This window comes from Myxocyprinus asiaticus, chromosome 36 (assembly GCF_019703515.2).
Source record: "Myxocyprinus asiaticus isolate MX2 ecotype Aquarium Trade chromosome 36, UBuf_Myxa_2, whole genome shotgun sequence".
Taxonomy (NCBI): Eukaryota; Metazoa; Chordata; class Actinopteri; order Cypriniformes; family Catostomidae; genus Myxocyprinus; species Myxocyprinus asiaticus.
The window spans coordinates 20,472,293-20,492,815 of NC_059379.1; the positions used below are offsets into that span (position 1 = coordinate 20,472,293).

Here is a 20,523-nt window from a genome sequence, read left to right on the forward strand (position 1 = left end):
GGGGACGGAACTTTGAATTCTCTCAAAAAATTATGTGGGAAAGATCTAAACTTGACATTGGAGGAGGGGGTGTGGGCTAGGATCCTAAAAAATGTCAAGTCTGCATCTAGAGATGCAAGGGATCGCCTTATGCAATTTAAGATTTTACATCGATTTTATTGGACCCCCTCCAGATTGTATAGGCTTGGTCTTAAAGACACAACCACCTGCTGGCGATGTCAATCAGAGGTTGGAGATATAACTCATGTCTTTTGTGGGGGTGTTGAGATCCAGGAGTTCTGGTTGAAAGTTCAGAGTCTTATATGTGATGTATTGGGCACTCGGCTTTCACTTTGCCCCAGACTCTGTATTTTGGGTGATAGGGTGGTCATCGACGTTGAGAATCGGCACATAAAAAGTTGGGTCCTAAAGAGCATCATGATCGCCAGACAGGTTATTTTAAACGGATGGAGGTCGGTTGGAGCTCCCTCATTTCATGAGTGATGTTCGGAGATGGGGAGGGTGGTGGCCTTTGAGGAAAGGATGTATAGAAGGTTGGGAAATCTGGGGTTATTTGATAGGGAATGGGGCAGATATTTGGCCTTTTTGGAAGGCTTCCGGGGAGGAGTAGTGGAGAGGGATCTGTAGTTTTAAATATGTGTGTGCAATTTGATTGTTTTTTGAAAATATGCTTTTTATTTATTTATTTATTTTTTGTGTGTGCGTGTTTTTTTTTTTTAATTTTTTTTTTTATATTAATGACCACTGGGGTGTGTTTGTGTCAGGTGGGGGTGTTCGGGGGGAAGGGTTTAATTGTACATAATTTGATTCCGCATTTTCTGTGATGTTTATTTAATTTGTTGAATGAAATCAATACAAATTGTTAATAACAAAAAAAGAATAAGAGATGTCTCACATGTAGGCCTACATTTTATTTCTCGTAAACTGTAATTCATTTTGTGAGTAAAAAAACAAAACAAAACTTGTTTTGCCAATATTCAAATTCAACCACATTTGACCACGCTTTCCCAATGGGATTTTCACATGAGAAAACTGTTTGAGAGCTTGCACATACGGTTAAAATGCTTCCCCCACACCCCCAATAACAACTGGATATAAATTATGAGAGCGGTTGTCATGTTGCAGCCAAATATTTTTTCCCATGTTCCTTTAATGGTGTGCTGTAGTCTGATGTGCTGGTGCAGTGAATGTGGTTCAACTCAGCCCATAATTGGAGGCTGGACTGAACATTGGGTGTTCCAAAGAAAGGAGTAATGTCCAATTTGCAAAAGTCGTTAAGTTGAATGTTGTTTTTCCCAGTTCAAGCAATGACAAAAATTGGACAGCTGGTTGAATTGAGAGTGTGTGTGAGTATCTGTGTAAATGCATGTTTGTGTGCGCGCATGCATGTTCATTTATTAGCCTGTTAATCAGATGGTTGCAGTTTGGCCTTGTCAACGTTTCGTCACCACCAACCAGCCCCCACATTTATGCTGCCTCCACCTGAACAACCTCAGGAACAGCAGAATAAGAAAACGTTGGCTCAGCGATACATTTATAATGTGATATATAGACTATTGTGACAGGGGATGTGTTAAAACATTATTTTCTAACATTGTAAATGGGTTTCGAGAGAGAGTATATCGGGGAACGATGTCTGTGCTGTAGTCTAATTTATGAAGGGGTGTAAAACTCAAGACTGCCTCTTGCTATTATTGTAACCATATTTCAGAGTCAGAAGCTGTTGTACACCCAACAGCTTAGAGCTGTAATGATTTCCTTCTCTCTCTTGCTTTGCATGCTGTGCCCTCTCAGACTTATGTTCTGTCTGTAACTTTCCTGTACGATGTTCTTAATGGTGTAGAACTCAGTCCCCTAAGTTTTATCAGAGGAAATTAAGCACTGAGAAAAAAGTATTTTGCACTGGAAAATGCATTGGAGTCCGAGCTCTGCGTCCTCCAGCCTCTCCAAATTCTGTCTTTGCCATTTTTACACCTTTATTTATACTCAAAAATCAAACTTTAATATTCCATTTGAATATTTCATAAAATATGAAAGAACATCTTAAATTGGTTCCGAGCAAAAGCTGAGAATGAAACAAAAAACCTTTATGATTTTACAAGTGTATTACACCTCCAAGACCAGACATTGTATATTTTGCACACAGACTATTTACACTGATGTTAAAAAAAGAATAAGTCAGCCAACTGGGCACTAATATGGCTGGGGTTGCTCTTTCTTTCTTTAAAAAAGAAAGCACATCATGCCTTTGATGTACACAACCACATTTTTTATACCCTCTGTTTAATATGTGGGTGTTATATACATATATATTTTTATTTTTTATGTTTGTATGTAAATGTCTGTGTGTACTGTCCTGTAGCATGTGAATTAACCCACGCATTTCCCCGAGAATAACACATGCACTATTTGATATGACATCTACACTTAGTTTTCATTCATTTTGATGCTCAGAAAAAATTGATTCACCCAGCCCTTCACCCGCCAGAGCTTTGCAGATTGTTTGTTGAAACCATAAATCCTTGCGGACAGCTTTAGTCAGATTTTCTATTAAAGAACCCCTTTCATGCAGAAATACCTTTGCGTGGCAAATTACAAAATACGAATGGTAGCCATTTTTACCAACAAGGATTCCAGCTGATGCAGGTTAGCAGATTTTTTTTTGGGGGGGGGGGGGGGGAGTTGTTTAGACTGCATGTTAGACTCTGATTCTGCTTCTATACTGAGCCTGTTTGTTTTCCCTCCTGTTCTGTTTATGCAGCATATTCGAAACAGACCATTGTGCATGATTATGAGCATATGTATGCATGACATTAGATAGGGAGGGATGTAAAGACAGGCATAGAGGGCATGAGATATAAAAAAAGAACATGATTCAGCCTCGGCCTGCAGAAATATTCCATACGTTTCATTTTAGTCATGCTCTGTGTGCAGCAGGTTGAAGCTGGTATGGTTATGGCGAGCAGATGACGTCCTTATACACACCAAAGCTATTCAAGATCCCTCCTCACACTCTCTGATCTGGCTACTGTAGCATGTGTCTGAAGTTTGTAGTGTTTCATGTCTTGAAATAGCATGACTTGACCCTCTGTTTCGTGTGATGTCAAGAATGCAGAGTATCTCTGGTGTGTGTGTAGAGAAAGGTTAAGGAGAGGTGTTTTGAAGACATGTTTAAGGTCTTACAAGATTTTCTGAGCATGTTTATGAAGGGATACGAATACAAAATTGAAGAGAATGTGACTGTGAGAGCCTGGAAATGATCAAGAAGTGGCAGCTCAATGTTCTTTCTGACTCTGGCGTTATAGGGAATTTTGTTTATTTTCATGAGTAAATTTCCTCTTGCCCTCTGGGTGAAGGCTGTTGGTGCCGTTAACACACAGATAGGAAGAAGCCAAAATGAAGTCTCAGAGAAAAGTCTAGACTTTAGAAGATAAGGACACAGGCCATTGGGAACAGGGACCAATAATGGGATTGGTATAAATTGGGAATGGAAACTGGAATGTTTAGTAAAGGGGTAAAGGAAAGGAGTAAGAGTAGAGGACAAGAACAGGGAGAGACGGGTGGATGGGTGGGTGATTTTTACAGAGATTTAAACCATCTCCTCAGGGAACAGCAGCTTACCGTTGCTGTACTTAACACCACAACACCTACATGCATGACAGAGCATGTGTGTGCAAGCGTGCGTACATGTGTAAGAACTGATGTGCATGTGCTTGAAAGAGGAGCCTGGGAAAACATGTTTTTGCTGTACCTTTCTGGAGGTCAGGATTCTCCCGTCACCTTTGGAGCGCAGAAGACAGAAGAAAGTCTTAGTGCCTATCATTCATTTTTCAAACATGAGGCAAGTTATCATGTTACTAAGGTTTGGGAGTATTTAACAAGTGGCCTATTATAGTCTATTCAGGAACCAGCTGGGAGAGCTGAGAGGGACTGGGGTAGACACAGAGAGCAATGCTTATCTGAGGCTCCGCTCCAGGCCCTAGGAGACCCTGTTTGGCTACGGCTGAATAACACTCTATGAGTTCTGGCAAACGGTGGCTGACCCTGTCACGGGCATCCTCTGACTGCTCACAAAAGCAGCTTGTCTGAACGTGCTGGCATGTTGCTGCAGCCTCGTGTTTGCATCCGTTTGCCTTTTCGAAGTGTTTTGGATTCTATTTTAAAAACAGCAAAACTGGAAATCCAGCCAAACATGATAACTGATACATTCATGTGCTGGAGAGAGGCTGCTGAGATTGTGCAAAAATAAAAACAAAACAAAAAGCCCCCCCCCCCCTGAAACCAGCCTTTACCAATAAATACTCGAAAAGAGGAGAAACAGGGTCGAAATGGATTCTGTTGTTTTCCAAGCTTTTTGTGTATGTCAATTCAGTTCAGGAATCTGGTGGAGTGCACAGATAGAATATTAGTCTTTCCTTCTGTTTATCCTACACTATTTAACTTTTAGCAGGAAATTCTGGGAATGTCTTGACTGTCTGTGCCTTGACTCTGTGTTGTCTGCTCTGTATAAACTTTGGTGTGTATGTGTGTGTGTGTGTGTGTGTGTGGACATACTTAAATTTACTTTCTTTTGGGGACAGTTTCATCGCTAAGCTATAGCTGACAAAATCTTACTTTGGGGACATTTGGAAAAACAATATATACTAGTGATTAGAGGTTTTGGGTGTGGGTTAGGGTCTATAGTAACTTAAAATTAGCTTTATATAAAAACAATAGAATTATATGGTATGACATCTTTTAGATGCTAAAGCAAACTCGTGTGTCTACTTGTAACATGACAAAAGTCCAAAGCTCAGACGTCACCCTAATACACATTATTCTAGCAATGACCCCGTTTACATACTCTTAAAGGAATATTATGGGTCCAATACAAGCTCCATTGACAGCATTTGTGGCATAATGTTGATTACCACAAAAAGTCATTTTTTCTTTAAAAAAAAAAGCACAAATTTGGGTTACAGTGAGGCACTTACAATGGAGGTAAATGGGGCCAATTTCTGGAAGACACTTAGAACATTAATTCTTCTGTTCAAACTTGTGTATTATTTCAGCTGTAAAGTTGTTTAAATTGTAAATTTATGCCCATTTTAGAATTTATAGTGTTATTTCATCATGGCAATGAAGTTGTAAAATTGGAAATAACTTTACACAGAAAATGTTAGTAAGCGATTTTATCACACTAAAATCATGTTAACACACACATTGTTTATGTCTTGTGGCTGTGCTTCTGAAAAAGTTAGTATTTTACGTTTATTGATTGGCCCCATTCACTTTTATTGTAAGTGCCACACTGTAACCCAGATTTTAAAGAAAAGGTGGGTCAAGTCAAAATTGATTTGTGTGGTAATCAACATTATGCCACACATGTGGTCGATGGAGTTTAACCTGAAATATTTCTTTAAGAAAACTGTTTATTCCTAGGTTTTGGCAGAAAGCGAAACCAAATATTTAATGCTGCTTAAGGGTTTAAGAAAAAAAGCTGTTTAAAACCCCCTAGGTTTCTGCTGAAGTGCGCAGCTTATGCGGCCATGTACTGTAAATGCATAAGCGCCGTTCTTATAGGTTTTTGAAGAGTGTGCATTTGCGTGGAAAATAATGGATAACTAAAGTACAAGCGGGAAGAATTCTTCAACATATCTGGGAGTACAGCAGGAAAAGCGAAAATCACACACACACTCAAGTGGAACACACCAATTTAAAATATTGACTACTATCTGTCACATCCGCATATGCGCACAAATGCGCTGGGGGAATTCTGGTTTAATGCAAAGTTAAGGAAACAAACACAGCAGCAACTGTAGAACATCTGAAAATAAAGAGAAGCAATAGAGAATAAAAAATTGCATATTCTATCTTAGACATCATGCTTACTATTTACATTAGCATTGCAGGGAAATTACATTATAGCCCCTTTGTGTAAAGAAAGCTGCATGTACTGTAAATGCAAACACCTTTTTCGTGTATTAAGCGGCTTTCTCACAATAAACAGCTTTCTGGTGTCCATGTTAACATAAGTTCCTGAAATGCTGAATCAGTTACCAAACTGAGGCGACAATTTATTCATGTATTCACACACTTCAAATAGTCAAGAATAAAAAAGAGGAAGGTAAAAGATGGATATCCTCCTTGCTCCAGTGCCAGGGTTGTAGAAAATAGTCTTGAGGTCTTGGTTTGTCCAAAGGCTCCTTGGTGAAGTTAAACAGAGACATAGTGGCCTAAGGGACAGACTGAATGAAGCTCAATGAATGACCCACTATTGGTACTGCAGTGAGGGACACACACATACTAAACAGATTTAGAATGCCCAGAGTGTTTGCCCGCAGTTTGTGTTTATTTACATTTTAGAACACAGCTCAACCCATGCAATCTATCTTTCTCTCTCTGTCTCTCTTCCTCGCTCTCTCTCTCTCCCTCCCTTAACAGAAACAGCTATATTATACCATGCTGTATAACTTAACCACAGTGTGGCATTGGCACAAATTCTAACCCTTATGTTCACTTCGTGTGACAGTATAATAAGTAACTCTCATTGCACAATAAAAGAAAAAGGTTTTAATATATTATTTTATGTAGCCAGAATGTTCCGGAAAGTGGTCTCTTTTAGAGTTAGCGAGCTCCGTGTTGAGAGTGTGGATCAAAAGAGGCGAGTTATATGAGGCAGAAATGGAGCGATCTGATATGGCCTTTGCTCTGAGGGAGGGTGGAGCCAGGCTGTGTGCTGAAGGTTCAGGTTTAGTACATCACCAAATATTCAGTCAGCTGGTCACACAACCCACTCAAACAGGGATCTACAGCAGTGGCATACACTTTATTGAGGAAAAGAGAATTAACTAGATACATTTTCTGAAGAAAATGTGAGTGGTGCTTCCAGGTGCAAAACTTGCTGCAGTCATGTGGAATTTGCCTCTTTATGGTACCGTGTGTCTAAAGAGCCCACCGTCGTGTCTGTATATTCTGGTACCGAGATATGGCAGGGGCATGTTGCTATACGATTGCTAGGGCTATGTTAGGATGTTGCTGTGTTGTTACTTAATGGCTGCTTATTGGCCTGAGTCAAAATAATCCACCCGTGTCTCTAAATTATTCTAAACCAGAGATTGTTTTTTTAATCGCGCAAGTCTGATTGCTTGGAAAAGTTATAGCACACCTCCCCTCAACAAGTCACACAATCTGAGGCATCACTCATGTCCATAGCCCAAATGGTGCGGGATGAGTTACAAGCCAAAGTTTTGTCTGTAAAAAGAAGAAAAGGGTTAGGAATTTTGAAAAATCCCTAAAGGCTGGATTACACTACACAACTTTGAAAATCTGAACAGATTGTAAAAATACTAGGTATCACACACCTACCGACTAAATAAATGTCTACAGATAAAAACTGGCATCACACACCAAATGACTCAGATCACACACTACCTGATCCAATCCGTTTTGATGGCAAACTCGCCTGGAATCTTTACTGAATCTGAGCATAGTTCAGCCAAACCCGCCTCCACAGGTCAGATCACAGTCTTAGAGACCCAATTCCGTAATTTAGTTTTAACAAAATGTTTAGTTACTATGTTTTGCCTTTGTATGGCAGAATAGTAATAGTGCATTCTTGCTAAAGAAAGCACCACTAATTAACACAAAGTCATATACAAACACGAAACCCATTCATTATGGTAACGTACACAAATAAGCTAAAACACACATCTCATGCTTTAACGATAATACAGATATTCTCACAAATACTTGTCACATAGCCACAGTCATACTCATAGGAATACACTCTCATACATAAATACACTTAAATACACAAACACAGTGATATGTAGTTAATGAGCCAGGTTTTCTTGCCATCCAGTAGGCAGCAGGCCTTGGCAGCCGCAGGAGCTGTAAACTCCTCTGGCAAATGTCTGCAGTGTGCAAACAGTTGCATTTATAGCTTAATAACAGATGAGATGTCTCCTTCAAACCCCAGGAAAGAACTGCTATAAGAGGCCCTCATGAATGACTGTTATTGTAGCTATGTGGTTTTCATTCTATCTGATGAAAGAAGAATGTTTGGCAGTGTTTTCATTATTGGATCGTTATGATGGCTGTTTCTGACATGTTCCTCTCAATCTCGTGACTTCTTTAACAGCTCCTGCTCGTCATGATTGGATCCACGGATGAGATTCTACAGGAGGCGGCAGCCAGCTGTGTGGCCAACATTCGTCACCTGGCACTAGCCAATGAGAAAGCTAAATATGGGTAACAGATATAGTCTTCCTCCCAACCTGTTGCTGTGCCCTCAACCACAATAAAATTTTCCACCAAATTTGTTACTTTACCCCCCAGTTACACTAGGTAAGGGTACCCAATCAGTTGGTATAAATTAACCATTGCCCAACCAATCCTTTTAAGATGTAACTGCAGTGGAACAGCTGATTTGATTGACTGATGTGTTTATTTCTATTTTCTTTTGCTCTGTAATATTGTGAAGCAATTAGTTAGACATAAACATGTCATTAATTAATTATTTGGAGTCTACATAAACCTGGTCACACACACACACACTTTCCTCATCACTGCGACTAATTTTACAATAACAATAAACGCTTTCTTCTCCCATGTGTGTACACGCCAAATGTTCCACACTTGCACTGACTGCAGCGGTTTAGAGCATGGATACAATGTGCTCCCAAATACAGCAGGTACTGATGTCCACACGTCTGGATAACAGGCACATCTGGTGATTTGACTTTTTGTTTAAAAAGTTAATGCAACCCTGTAATTGAAAACTGCTTACTGACGTAAAGCACAAGCATTCAACTTTTCTTCCCCACTGTCTAAACCTTTTCTCTCACTTTCTTTCTAAGTACTCAATAGTTATGCAGACAAACAAGATCATATACACAAACATTTGGGGAAAATAAAACAGACAAAACAAACACACATGGTTTGCAGACAAAGAAATTCCCATTTATTTTAAATGTTGTTCTATCAACAATCACATAAATAGGCACAATCCACAAAGATGAGTGTAGTACCATTTCCCTAATATGATTAATATGATTGTGAACATAATTGATGTGAGCAGTTCCCTGAGGATTTCACTTTATTATTTGTTATTGCACAAAATATAGTGATGGCTTCTCTAAATGTTCTCATTAATTGTGCCTGTTGTAAAAGTAGGAGCATGTATAAGGAAAATGAGACCACCTCAACAGTACAGGAGCAGCGTGCTGTTCAGACGGTCCCATAAAATATAATCTTAAAAAAGAATCATGTTTTATAGTATCAAAATCAATCCAATGTCCAGTACCTTCTCCTACTAGATATAATGATTGCGAAAAAACAAAAATAAAACCAGCATAAATACTATTACGCAACCTAGTGGAACAAGCAATGGAAACTTGTCATATAATGACTTGTCAAATGTCAACAGTGTGAAATTGTGCTAAAACCAACCAGGGATTTGTTCCAGTGGTTCTGTCGTCTCCTCAACAGTGATGCTACTATTTTAGGACCCATTGGGACTTTCCTGGTTAAAATCCATCTGATCTAATATCCCAAATGGGGAAAACATGAGAATGGTGTGGTTGAATGTCCCTGCCATTCTCTGGCAATTTAAACTGTTACCAGCTGAGCAGAATAAGAGGAGAACCAAAATGGGTCTGCTCCAAACCTTAGCAAGCTTCTTCGCTGTCTCCTGCCTACATAGGCAGCTGTCTTCTATGGCAGCATCAGAACTGAAATAGAGCCCCATAAGAGACCGATTTGGAACACACTTCATAGGTAGCAGCTCCACACGTCATTCAAATAGCGCTGCTCACACACAGCGCATGGGAGACTCAACTGTTAACTGTTTTCAATATAGGTGACACGAGAGGAATGATGCGATACTGTAATGATCATAAATACACATAGCACACACACATTTTGGGTAAAATAGTCAGTTTTCTATCATATTAAACTTTTTTATCGAAACTTTTCTGTATTGAATGTAATATAAGTATATTTATAATCAGAATTTCTCTCATCTTCCACCATCTTGGGTTTATTTTCCCACCAAGCTCATCATGGTGCATTCTTGGATTGCCTACCCGGGGAAGGATACATACAATGATACCTTAGGAGGCAGTATCATTAAAATGCCTTCCTTTTGGAAGCGTCTTCGCGTTGGGAGCGCACTTATGATGTCTTTAAGGGCTACTTCCGAAGGCAACTCACTAGGTTTTGGAACAGATCCAACATGTCTGACTAGCTGTAAAGAGAGGAGATCCCTGTAGAGAAAGCAAAGAGGTGATTTGCCTCAAAAACAGGGTTGCATTTTTAGCTTGATTTATTAGATGAGATAGATTTCTTTCAATCTTCTTGAATATGCCCAGTTATTTAAAGTATTGTTGTATTATTTTCTGTCAGTACAACCATAGGACAGTGCTTATACTGTTCTAGTTACCTAAAATTTGTCAGGCTACACATTTTACCTCTCAACCTCTTTTGTGAACACCAAATTCCTTCACTCATACATCCCACCTATCCACTATCTACCTATAATTTCATTATATGTGTTGAATATTTTGTAGTGCATTAGAAAGCCCCTTTTGGTCACATCACAAGTGAAAATGAATTCACACCCACAGTTGTGATAAAAAAATAAAATAAGAAATGTGGTTGGAGGAATCTATCCAGTGAAACATCTTGGCTCATACCATATAAGAAGTCACATTTGCAGTATTTCTAAATGTCATTTAAAGACAAACAGAACTGAATATTTGAATTGTGGAACCAATATCAAGCTTGATCACTGATTTCCTGTTGCTGTGCATTTTTTCATGCTTGATTCTCCTTTGTTGAGTCTATCATGTGTGGTTTAGTGCAGTTTACTTCAACAGACTATAAACTCAGGGACTATAAATGAAAATCATTGTCTTTAGAGTATACGACTCTAATCACCAAAAATAAATAAGGCCTTTTTAAAACCAAACAGTGCAGATGTTACAACCGCTACCCTTCTCTATTACCTCCCTTCATCCATCGCTCTCTCCCTCTCTCTCTCTCTCTCTTCCTCTGAGTTTGATGACTAGTATAGGACATGCCTAACTAACATCATTTAACATATGTTGCATGATTGACTGAAGCACAGGAATTTATGGGATGGTGAGTGAGGACAGAAGACATGTTTAAGTAATTGGGATGAGAATTAGTGCACTAGTAGCGTCTGTCTTCCTGCCCTGTCAGATCAAAATTGTAGGTACTCCCTCTCTACAGCACTCCCTAACCTTGTTCAAACCCGATCTCACTGTTATAAAAGCTCTCTTCTTGTTTTCAAAGATGCTAATAGCTACCTGAGATATTGATGTGAATTGTGATCATATCCCCTAAGTGAAATTATTTTTTTAAAGGATTGTTAAAGCATTTTAAAGGAAATCATGTGTATTCACATACTTATATCCACAAATGTCTTGCTGGTTTGTTATCTGATCATTGAAATTATTCAAAGCTAATGAGAGGGTTTGTCACTAAAGTATGGCAAAGACTGTTACCACCCAAAACACACATCCCAATTCAGCTCTTAATACTTGGAAGTCATTGGTGAGAGAAATATGCAGAGAAATGTTGTGGTCACAGTAGATCATGCCTCACCTAAACCTCCATCTCTGCCCTCACCAAGAAAACTGACCCCATCACAACAACCAGAAAGTGTTTCCTTATTAGATTTTGATTGAATTACATTGAATACAGCTTCATTTGTACAAAATCATAATTCAGTGTGTTTACTTAAAGTCATGGAGGAAGGGAGGGAGGGATTTAATGTAATTCTGTGTGCATGTGATATTTTTCATGAAAATGAAGCGCGTCTGTTTGAAGTGGAGAGTTCCCGCAGCTCCCAAGACAGTGGGTTAAAATATTTCATAAAGAAAATAATGACTAGTAAAATTCCCTTCCAAATATCAGAAGTGGCTTTGCCTTCCACCAAAAGGACAAGAAGGCTGGGTTTTAATATAATATGAAAGGGAGAGCACAGCATCACTGCCATTAAAACACATTAAAAGTGTGCACACTTTGACTTTTCTAGACATAGTAGACAGACCAAAGATCCACAATGCACAATCTTTCTCTTTATCTCTCTCTTTCTTTACTCCTGCATGGTTTCACACACTTGCCTGACTATGTAGAGGACTGAATTAGATCAGATGTTGCAACAAAGTGTTGTTTCCATTCTTTTGTAGTCACAAACATTCAAAATGTAATAAGCTCTCAAATGTTAAATATGTTTTGTAATGCGTTTGCATAAGTAGATGGTTTAGTTTGCTCTCTCTCTCTCTCTCTCTCTCTCACTCTCTCTCTCTCCTTTTTGCTTCTTTCCTCCAATTCCCTCCCTCTGTCTCTTTTTCTCTTAAATGGTTTCATTGCCTCAAATGAATTCTAACGTTCCCATCCATAAAGTGCAAATAACTAGCTGGCTTAACAATAAATAAACAGAGAAATGAGTACAAAAATACCACAGTGTCTGGGTCGGCTCATTGAGTTGTCCCCTATTAAGAGCTCCACAATTTTAATAAAGACTGCATTGGTACTGACAGGCCATGCTTATGGTAGTGTACTTTATAGAGTACAAAGATTTATTATGAGAGGAAAAATCACCTCTGGTACACAAATCATATCAACAAAGAGTTGGGACACTAAAGTTAACCCTGATAAGTTACTAAATAAATCCATTCAGCTACATCTTTAGTGCTCTTTACAAAACTGCGACTACTGATGTGCTAGATCATCTCTAACCATCCTTCAAACTGGTACCTGTTTTGTAATATGGAAAGGAAATATCTCCAAATACTTTCCTTAATTGAATGTGATAGAAATGACTGTTAAGTTGTTAAGAGTCTATACATACAAAGTTTCTGAGGATTTTGTAATATATTGACAGTCTCGTTAATAATTCAAGTTTGGGGTTTTGGAGATCACTAAAACGCTTTTAAGTAACCAGCTATACATTAAGAAAAAGTTATACAAATAAACCAGTCTGCTGTAAGTATAAGTAAATAGGTATATACATTATAAGAATTCTTATCCTTACCTGCCTCCCACACACAAATCAAAAGCACAGACATATATTAGATCTAGAGTAGCACAGGCTTTCTCCTTTCTGGGTTCTGAACCTGCCTGGAAGGCTTGTGGCTCTGGACCAAGAACGATATTATCCTTGACTTTTCATCAGGATGTGTTCATCAAGCTCTCAGCACCCAACATGGGTGAGAGAAAGAGGGAGGGAGTGAGGTTTAGAACAGGGAAGACTGAGACAGACAGAGGGAGTACAGCAGCAGGCCAGCTGCTGATGACTATCAGTTTTTTGCTTCATATATTGTATGCTCGAGACTGTGTGACGGCAAGCTTTTTGCTGTGGATTTTTGCACAGCAGGAGGAGTTGGTAACTGATCAGACCAGATATATCAAACAGTAACCAAACTGCTGCCAATCATTCTTATGAGCCCCTATTTTTTATGTTTAAATATTACAGTGCTATCTGTAAATCACATAATGGCACCATGTCTAAATGTTATATTGAAGTGCCTTTGTTCTACTGATTCCTAAAATAAACTCTGCCCTGTCAGCATGCACACAGGCCTCTTAATATGAGGTCAAGAAGCGTCCAACCTCAATACACCAACCACACGAATAAGCAACCACTTCAAAAAGGAACAGTATTACCTCTCAAAACAGTGCAACCTGAAAAGATAACACCATGCCAAAACACAGAGCCAGGCGACCCAGTAGATTACTAAACAAAACACAACACGCATACTTCACATGCATTGATGTATTTTAGGAAGCCATCTTTTAAAAGAAAAACACTGATTCAAGAAAGAAAGGAAAGCTGGGGAAAAAAGGCAAACTGAACCAACAGCTTAACACAATTTTTATTCGAGACGTGTTTGCCAGTTTGAAAGACTCTGAATATCATTCAGATTGGACACAGTAATGGTGTTAAGTACGTGTGGAAAAGCTGCTGAGAATTTACATACTCTGACTTGTGCTCCAAGTGTTTAAGGTAATTTAAAAAACACTGATTAAATCACTTTTAACAATCTCTAATGGGTCTAATTGTTCAACGGCCATCAAGGCATTTATATTTTCCACGAGAGGCCCAATGATTTTAACAAATCTTGTCTGTGGTTTTCTATAAGTGGCCCTTCAGTGGCTGTTCAGTTCCAATTTAAGGCCTGTGGCCAGTGTGAAAATGTCAGTTTAAATGAGGGACAGATTAATGACACAAGAAAAGCCGTCAAGACGGGCATTCAAAATGGAATTTAGATTTTAATGAGAAGACATGTGGACACAGAATTTAGTAACTGTGCACCCTTTAACCTGTCTGTGTCTGTCTGTGTGTGTGTGTGTGTGTGTGTGTGTGTGTGTGTGTGTGTGTGTGTGTGTGTGTGTGTGTGTGTGTGTCATGCCAAGAAGCACACACAGTACCTGCAGTACATGTACTCCCTTTTCATCACTCTCACTAGTTATGTTAAAAGTGGCGAGAAACAGAATACTTTTGTCTAAAACAAGTTCACATGTTTGTTTTTTCATCAAATTAACAGTAGTGTGAACATTTGCATGTTCATTAGATTTCAAATAAAGATCAGAAAAGTAATAGGCTAACAAAATTACACTGTTTAACATCATGAGGTCAAAACACAAGTTCACATGCTAAAAGCATTCAGCAGTGTGTCATTTCATCAATAAAGGAACATTCCAGGTTCAACACAAGTTAAGATCAAACAACAGCATAAAAAAAAATAATTTTGACAAAAAAAAAAAGCAGCAGCAAAAAATATACCGTATATATAGTGAGGCACTTACAATGGAAGTAAATGGGGCCAATTTTGGAGGGTTTAAAGGCAGAAATGTGAAGCTTAAAATTTTATAAAAGCACTTACATGAATTCTTGTGTTAAACAGAATTATTTGAGTATAACATTTTATTATTTGAGCTGTAAAGTTGTTTAAATCATTGTTTTTGCAGGGTTACAGGGTTTTACAGTGTTACGTCATCATGGCAGCAAAGTTGTAATTGGATATAACTTTACACAGAAAAGTTTAGTAAGCGATTTTATCACACTCAAATCATGTTAAAACGCATATTGGTTAAGTCTTGTGGCTTTTGAACTTGTATACTTTTGAAACCGTGAGTAGCCTATTTTATGTTTAAGGATTGGCCCCATTCACTTCCATTGTAAGTGCCACACTGTAACCTTGATTTTTTGCTTTGTTTAGATAGAAAAGGAGGCTAAAAATGCAGCTGACTGAGCTTAAATATATTGAACCTGGAATATTCTTTTACTTTGAATAAAGCAGTTTGGCTGGTCATCAAACCCTTGTCTGTCCTGTAAGTGGAGTTTGGGTTATTTCACATAAACGCGTAATTGTTTTTTTATGCAGATGCTGTTGTGGTATGCAACTTGCTGTATAAAGCACCAGTATGGTGTTCGAGCAGAAAAGAAAAGAAATAAAACAAACAAACATGAAAATGGGGAATAAAATAGTAATGAAGAACACTTGCTCTGCAGCTGCCCCAGGGCCTGCTCATGGGTTTAGTAAAATGCTTTCTGTCTGATTTTCTGTTTGCAAGTCAACCTGCCTCTGTATTTTATTGACAAAGGCTCAGTTCCATTTCGAATGCCATTCCAGACTCAGCCTCTCTTAGCCTCTAAATAGGTGCTTAGCACTGAGTAGATACGCTCAACTTTTTTCCTTCCTCTTGACGCTTTGTGCTTGCTCACCACTTGTTTTTAGACCTTACACCCTGTAAAGCTGCTCTGTGAGATTTATCATTGTTAAAAACACAAATAAATTAAATAAGACATTGTGTTTAACACCCAAAGCACCAGAGCAGTTTACAGGTGAAGTGCACATAAGGGTCATGAGCAGTGAGCGTCCCATAAAATGCAATACACCACAGAGTGGTATGGCTACCCAAGGGCTCAGGGGCCGGTTGCACCAGCTATACGTAAGTTACAACTTAGTCTAGTTGTGGCGTAAATGGGCACTAAGTCACAATTTACGCACTACTAAATATTTGAGCGTTGCATCATTTAGCTTAGGTAGGACGTAACCCTACGTATAAACTAAATATTTACGTAAGCCAGGAGTAATGGATGGAATAAAAAAGAAGACTGATATTTTATGACATCGATGAGCTCATGTTTTGCGTGACAGGCATCAATCCTTTTGACATACAGTATGATGTTGACATTTACACTCGTTTACATATACGAGAGAGAAAAAAAACGTACTTTTAAGTGGCTCTTCAGCATGAAACTGATCTAACGGTGCAGTTTTCAGGGTGCGTCGCCCTGTGTAGTTTCAACACATTCCAAATATATATATAGGATATTAAAATGAATAAATGTCTATTTTTCCAGCCTGTTGTATTCATATTTATTTATCACCCCTCATTTATTTTAGATACAGTTCCTATAATATTATTATTTACACAGGGCAAATATACTATTTATCAAATCTACTTTTATTTTGTATCATATTTTAATGGGGATATAATTTATTACAGCTGACAGTTACATGAGCAAACAAGGTTTGTACATCAACCTTAACAAGTTCAAATTGAAGTTCATGGATTTTTAACACTTCTGTGTATAAATATGAAGGCTGCTTGTTGGATCAATACAGGTAAACATGATTTTATGCGACTACGCATTACTTTACAGAGAGCTTATGACCTACTAGTTAAGTCTTGCCTTAAGAACAGGTGGTGTAACCAAATTAAGCACCGACTTAGTTACAAATTAACTAGTAGTTACTAAGCCCTTAGTGTGAACTTTACGTCCTAACTTACGTGAGAATTTACGCACAACTGGTGCAATCCTACCCAGGAGGACAGCGGCAGACTAGACTCAACCATCTAGGTTACCTTGGAGATGCCGCTGTTGAATCATGCTTGTGTGGGCACCCACATGTGGTAAACCTCTGATAGACAAGGGACAGTAAGAGAAAGGACATAATTTCACTGGTCATTAGTGGTCGAGAAGGACTTTCTTTTTATCTCCATGAATTAAATTCACTAGGGGAGTGTCATCCGGCTGATGTCCTGGTGAGTTTCTTCATTAAATAGGTAAAAATACTCCCAAATTAAAGGAACACGGCAATTACATGGGGCGTAAGGAACGCAAATGTGCCTCCCGAGCTTAGTCACTTCACCTCCAAACACTACCCTGAATAAAGCCGAAAGACACAGTCAATGGCACTCAATGCGACGTGTAAGTCGTGTAATTTGGGAAAATGAGAGGGTTCCAGAATCACATCGATGCTTGTGAGGGAACTCACGCGAGCAGTGTTTCCTCTGCATGCTAAGTTTCCCGATAAAGCATTGCACATGGCATTGATATAATTAATTTGTTTATATATTGGTTTATAGCGGTTCCTAAAGAGAACTGGAATAGAAAGTAATTGTAGCCCTCGGTAACGAGGTTTGGAAAAGAATTAGGTTGTTCAATGAAGATTCTGCTCTCAAAATGTTAAGTCAATAAAAATGAGGTCTCCAGGGATTTTCTGTCCTCTAGCGGTAAGCGCTTTGGGTGAAAGACAGGAACACACACTTCCACAAAAATCACCCGTTATTACAATAAATATAAAACCACCAATAAATATATGACATGATATGATATATGATATGAATTAATTATACTCTGCTTCTGAACATTAGAACAAATAGGCTTGTCATCTTTCCAATTTTGAGGCCTATAGGCTACCTAAATTATTTTTTATATTTGTTTTTATTTATGTATTTAAAATGTATTTATTTTTTCACTTACCTCAGGTCTTTAGTGACCCGGGACCTCATTCCACCCCCAACCTCAACCATTTTTGGAGTTGTGTCCACACCTTTTTATTATTCCTCAATCTTTCTCTTTTATATAGTGTAACACACACACACACAGAATGCCAAATTGTTAAATATATATATATATAATTTTTAAATGGTTTAAGTACCAAAAGTGTATTGGGTCATTAGAGACCATATAGGTATGTAATAGTGTGTTTTTTAATTTTCTTACTTTTTTCACTTCCATAAATAATTTTTATGATTATTTCATATAATAATGTGTAAATCATTGTGCTGCCTCTTCCAAAGCAGCGCATGAATGGTGTTGTCACGTGGCACCTGCTACTTTTCTCAGTGCTGTTCAGGATGCACCAATCACAGTCGTATGTAAGATTTAAAAAATCCTATGTCCAATCATTGCATTTAATAGATTTAAACACACATACTTTTTGTTTCCTGTCAAAAATTAAAAAATGTTCTGATTTTTGCATGCAGCCCAATTGAGTATTCTGCTTTTTCAGCCGGTAAGTGCTTTCTTGCGGAAGACACCTTAAAATTTGAACTATTGTGTCAGAGGTGCAGGATTTTGAGTTGCTGTTATAACTCCCAAATTTTAATTTAATTTTGCACATTGGAGAAGAATATCGGGATAGATAGAAAAGTAATGTTTGTCAATAAAATATGGCATTTGTGAACAAAAATGTCATTAGTTGTTGGCTAAGCCTAAAGCCTACTTGATTCACGAGGCCTACTTTTTCAGATAAAAATGTAAGTACATGTAAATAAGCAATATGAGAAAAGATCATGTGGGAGTGAGGGGAGTTGGAAAGCAGAAAGTGGGGAAAAATGTCAATGTTCCATTCTCCCAATAATTGTTAATTTACCCCACCCTTTGTTTAGATATCCATTTGCTCAATGCTAGATAATCAGTTTTACAGAATGTCACTTCATGTCTTTGGATATCATTTTCTCGAGGTAAATCATAAAAAAAAAAAAAAAAAAGCTTTTGATTTTGACCCATTAATCTTGGGTTTATCACATTGCATATTGCTGTCACATTATCCAAGTTTATCGCATATCTTTTTTTACTCCGACTGTCCAGCCCTAGTGGATGGTAAAAAAAAAAAACATTAAAAAAAGGCTAATATTTTATATGGTGGTGCAGAGAAATAATAAATGAGACTTGTTATCTGAGGTAATAATGTTGTTGTTGTTTTTTTTGTTTTGTTTTTTTTTGTTTTTTTTTTTTTTTTGGCTTATGTTACCAGACTGACTTTATCACTTTTTCTTAAAACCAACATTTTTAATATTATCCTTGCAATATGCCCCTACCAAATTTCAAAGCAAACCTACACCCTTGACATGAACAGTTTGATTTGGCTATTGCCATTTGGGTGTAGGCCTACTATTGAAATTATGTAATTTGTGTGTATATTTAGACTCAATTGGTGCCTGAGAAAATACATATGTGTAGCTTTTGAGTAGTTTGTGTGTTGTGTAGCTCAATGTGTGTTTGACAGCCAGCTGCATCTCATGAAATTTCAGTGTGAAAATAATTAATCCTGTTCTAGATTTGTCCTGATTTGTTGCATTATCTCTTTTAAAATTGAAAAATAAAACACCCGAATATATTCTATTCTATTATCTAATAATCTTGAAAATATGTACTGTCTGGACATTATGTAGATCCATTTGTGATAGGTGCTGGGTCTAGACCCGAGGATGTAACAGTGTTTGGTGAAATTCCCATGCATTTAACGGTTAATATTACAACAGGACTTAATCTCATTGATGCATCCCACTTCTATAGTCATTAGTGTTTTCTGTCTCATATTGAAATTGTTCTGTTTTCCACATCAAACTCTCTGGTCATGAAGCTTCTGATAAACCACATGATCCAATCACACCCGCTTTGTCTGATATACGTAACTCTATACAACTATCGTGCTGTAGGTTGATGGAAGCGGTCCAGCCGTGAACGCACACAAGGGAATACACTGTTGCACTGGCTGTCTCCCGGTTGCCTCCCCCTGCAGGGTCGCGGAACCGGCATAAAACAATCACGTTATGTTCGCCGTCTGATGCGCTTAGCTGGGAAACACGAGACGAGTCGTTTATTCAGGTTCCCGGGCGCGCTTGAATAAAGCACAGAGGCGAAAGCGGTTCGTGCGGTTTGCGCACAGGATCTTAGAGCGAGGAACATGTGAGCGGGGAATGGGAAACTGGAAACTGGATTACACTTTACAGAAAGACACAGAAGGGGAGCTTTTCAGGTATACTCATTCACCCTATATTTACAACTATTTTCAAATAGAACTTTTAAAGAGTTGTCACTTAACGTAGCCTAATCGTGTCGCATCACATTCAATGAACTACAGTAGTTTATATTGCACTAGCGGACTGGTTATAATCTATTAGGTGCGTGAAAGGGATCATTTCCATTGCTCTCTAAGGATCCCTAATGTTGCCAGTGTTGTTCTTAAATTTCAGTAGCTCTGCTCACAGGGATGTAAATAAATATTTATGCAAATATCGTAAATAGGCTAGTGCACATTTGAAATTTGATGAGATTTTAAATCTCACATTTTGCTCACACTAGTGGTAAAATCTCAATTTCTCACAAACACATTCTGTTTGCTCCTGTGTAGTTTGTGTTTGAGCGCTTAAAATATGTGGCACTAACTTGGGGTCAAAAATGCACCATGAGCCTACAGAGTTGTCATT

General features: G+C 38.2%; 2 protein-coding genes across 3 annotated transcripts in view; both read left to right on the forward strand.

Annotated features, from left to right (window-relative positions):
• The window catches only part of LOC127427461 (outer dynein arm-docking complex subunit 2-like), a 94,154-nt gene extending 85,562 nt beyond the window's left edge, over positions 1–8,592 (forward strand). Inside the window, exon 20 of the mRNA XM_051675085.1 lies at positions 8,123–8,592. Within this exon, the coding sequence (XP_051531045.1) occupies positions 8,123–8,236 (114 nt within the window). The 3' untranslated portion in view covers positions 8,237–8,592. The remainder of the gene's footprint in view (positions 1–8,122) is intronic.
• Positions 8,593–19,952: 11,360 nt separating this feature from the next.
• LOC127427466 (homeobox protein Mohawk-like) overlaps positions 19,953–20,523 on the forward strand; it is a 62,531-nt gene continuing 61,960 nt past the window's right edge. For both annotated transcript variants that reach the window (XM_051675094.1, XM_051675096.1), the window contains exon 1: positions 19,953–20,072. The gene's annotated coding sequence lies outside the window, so the exon portion shown is untranslated. The remainder of the gene's footprint in view (positions 20,073–20,523) is intronic.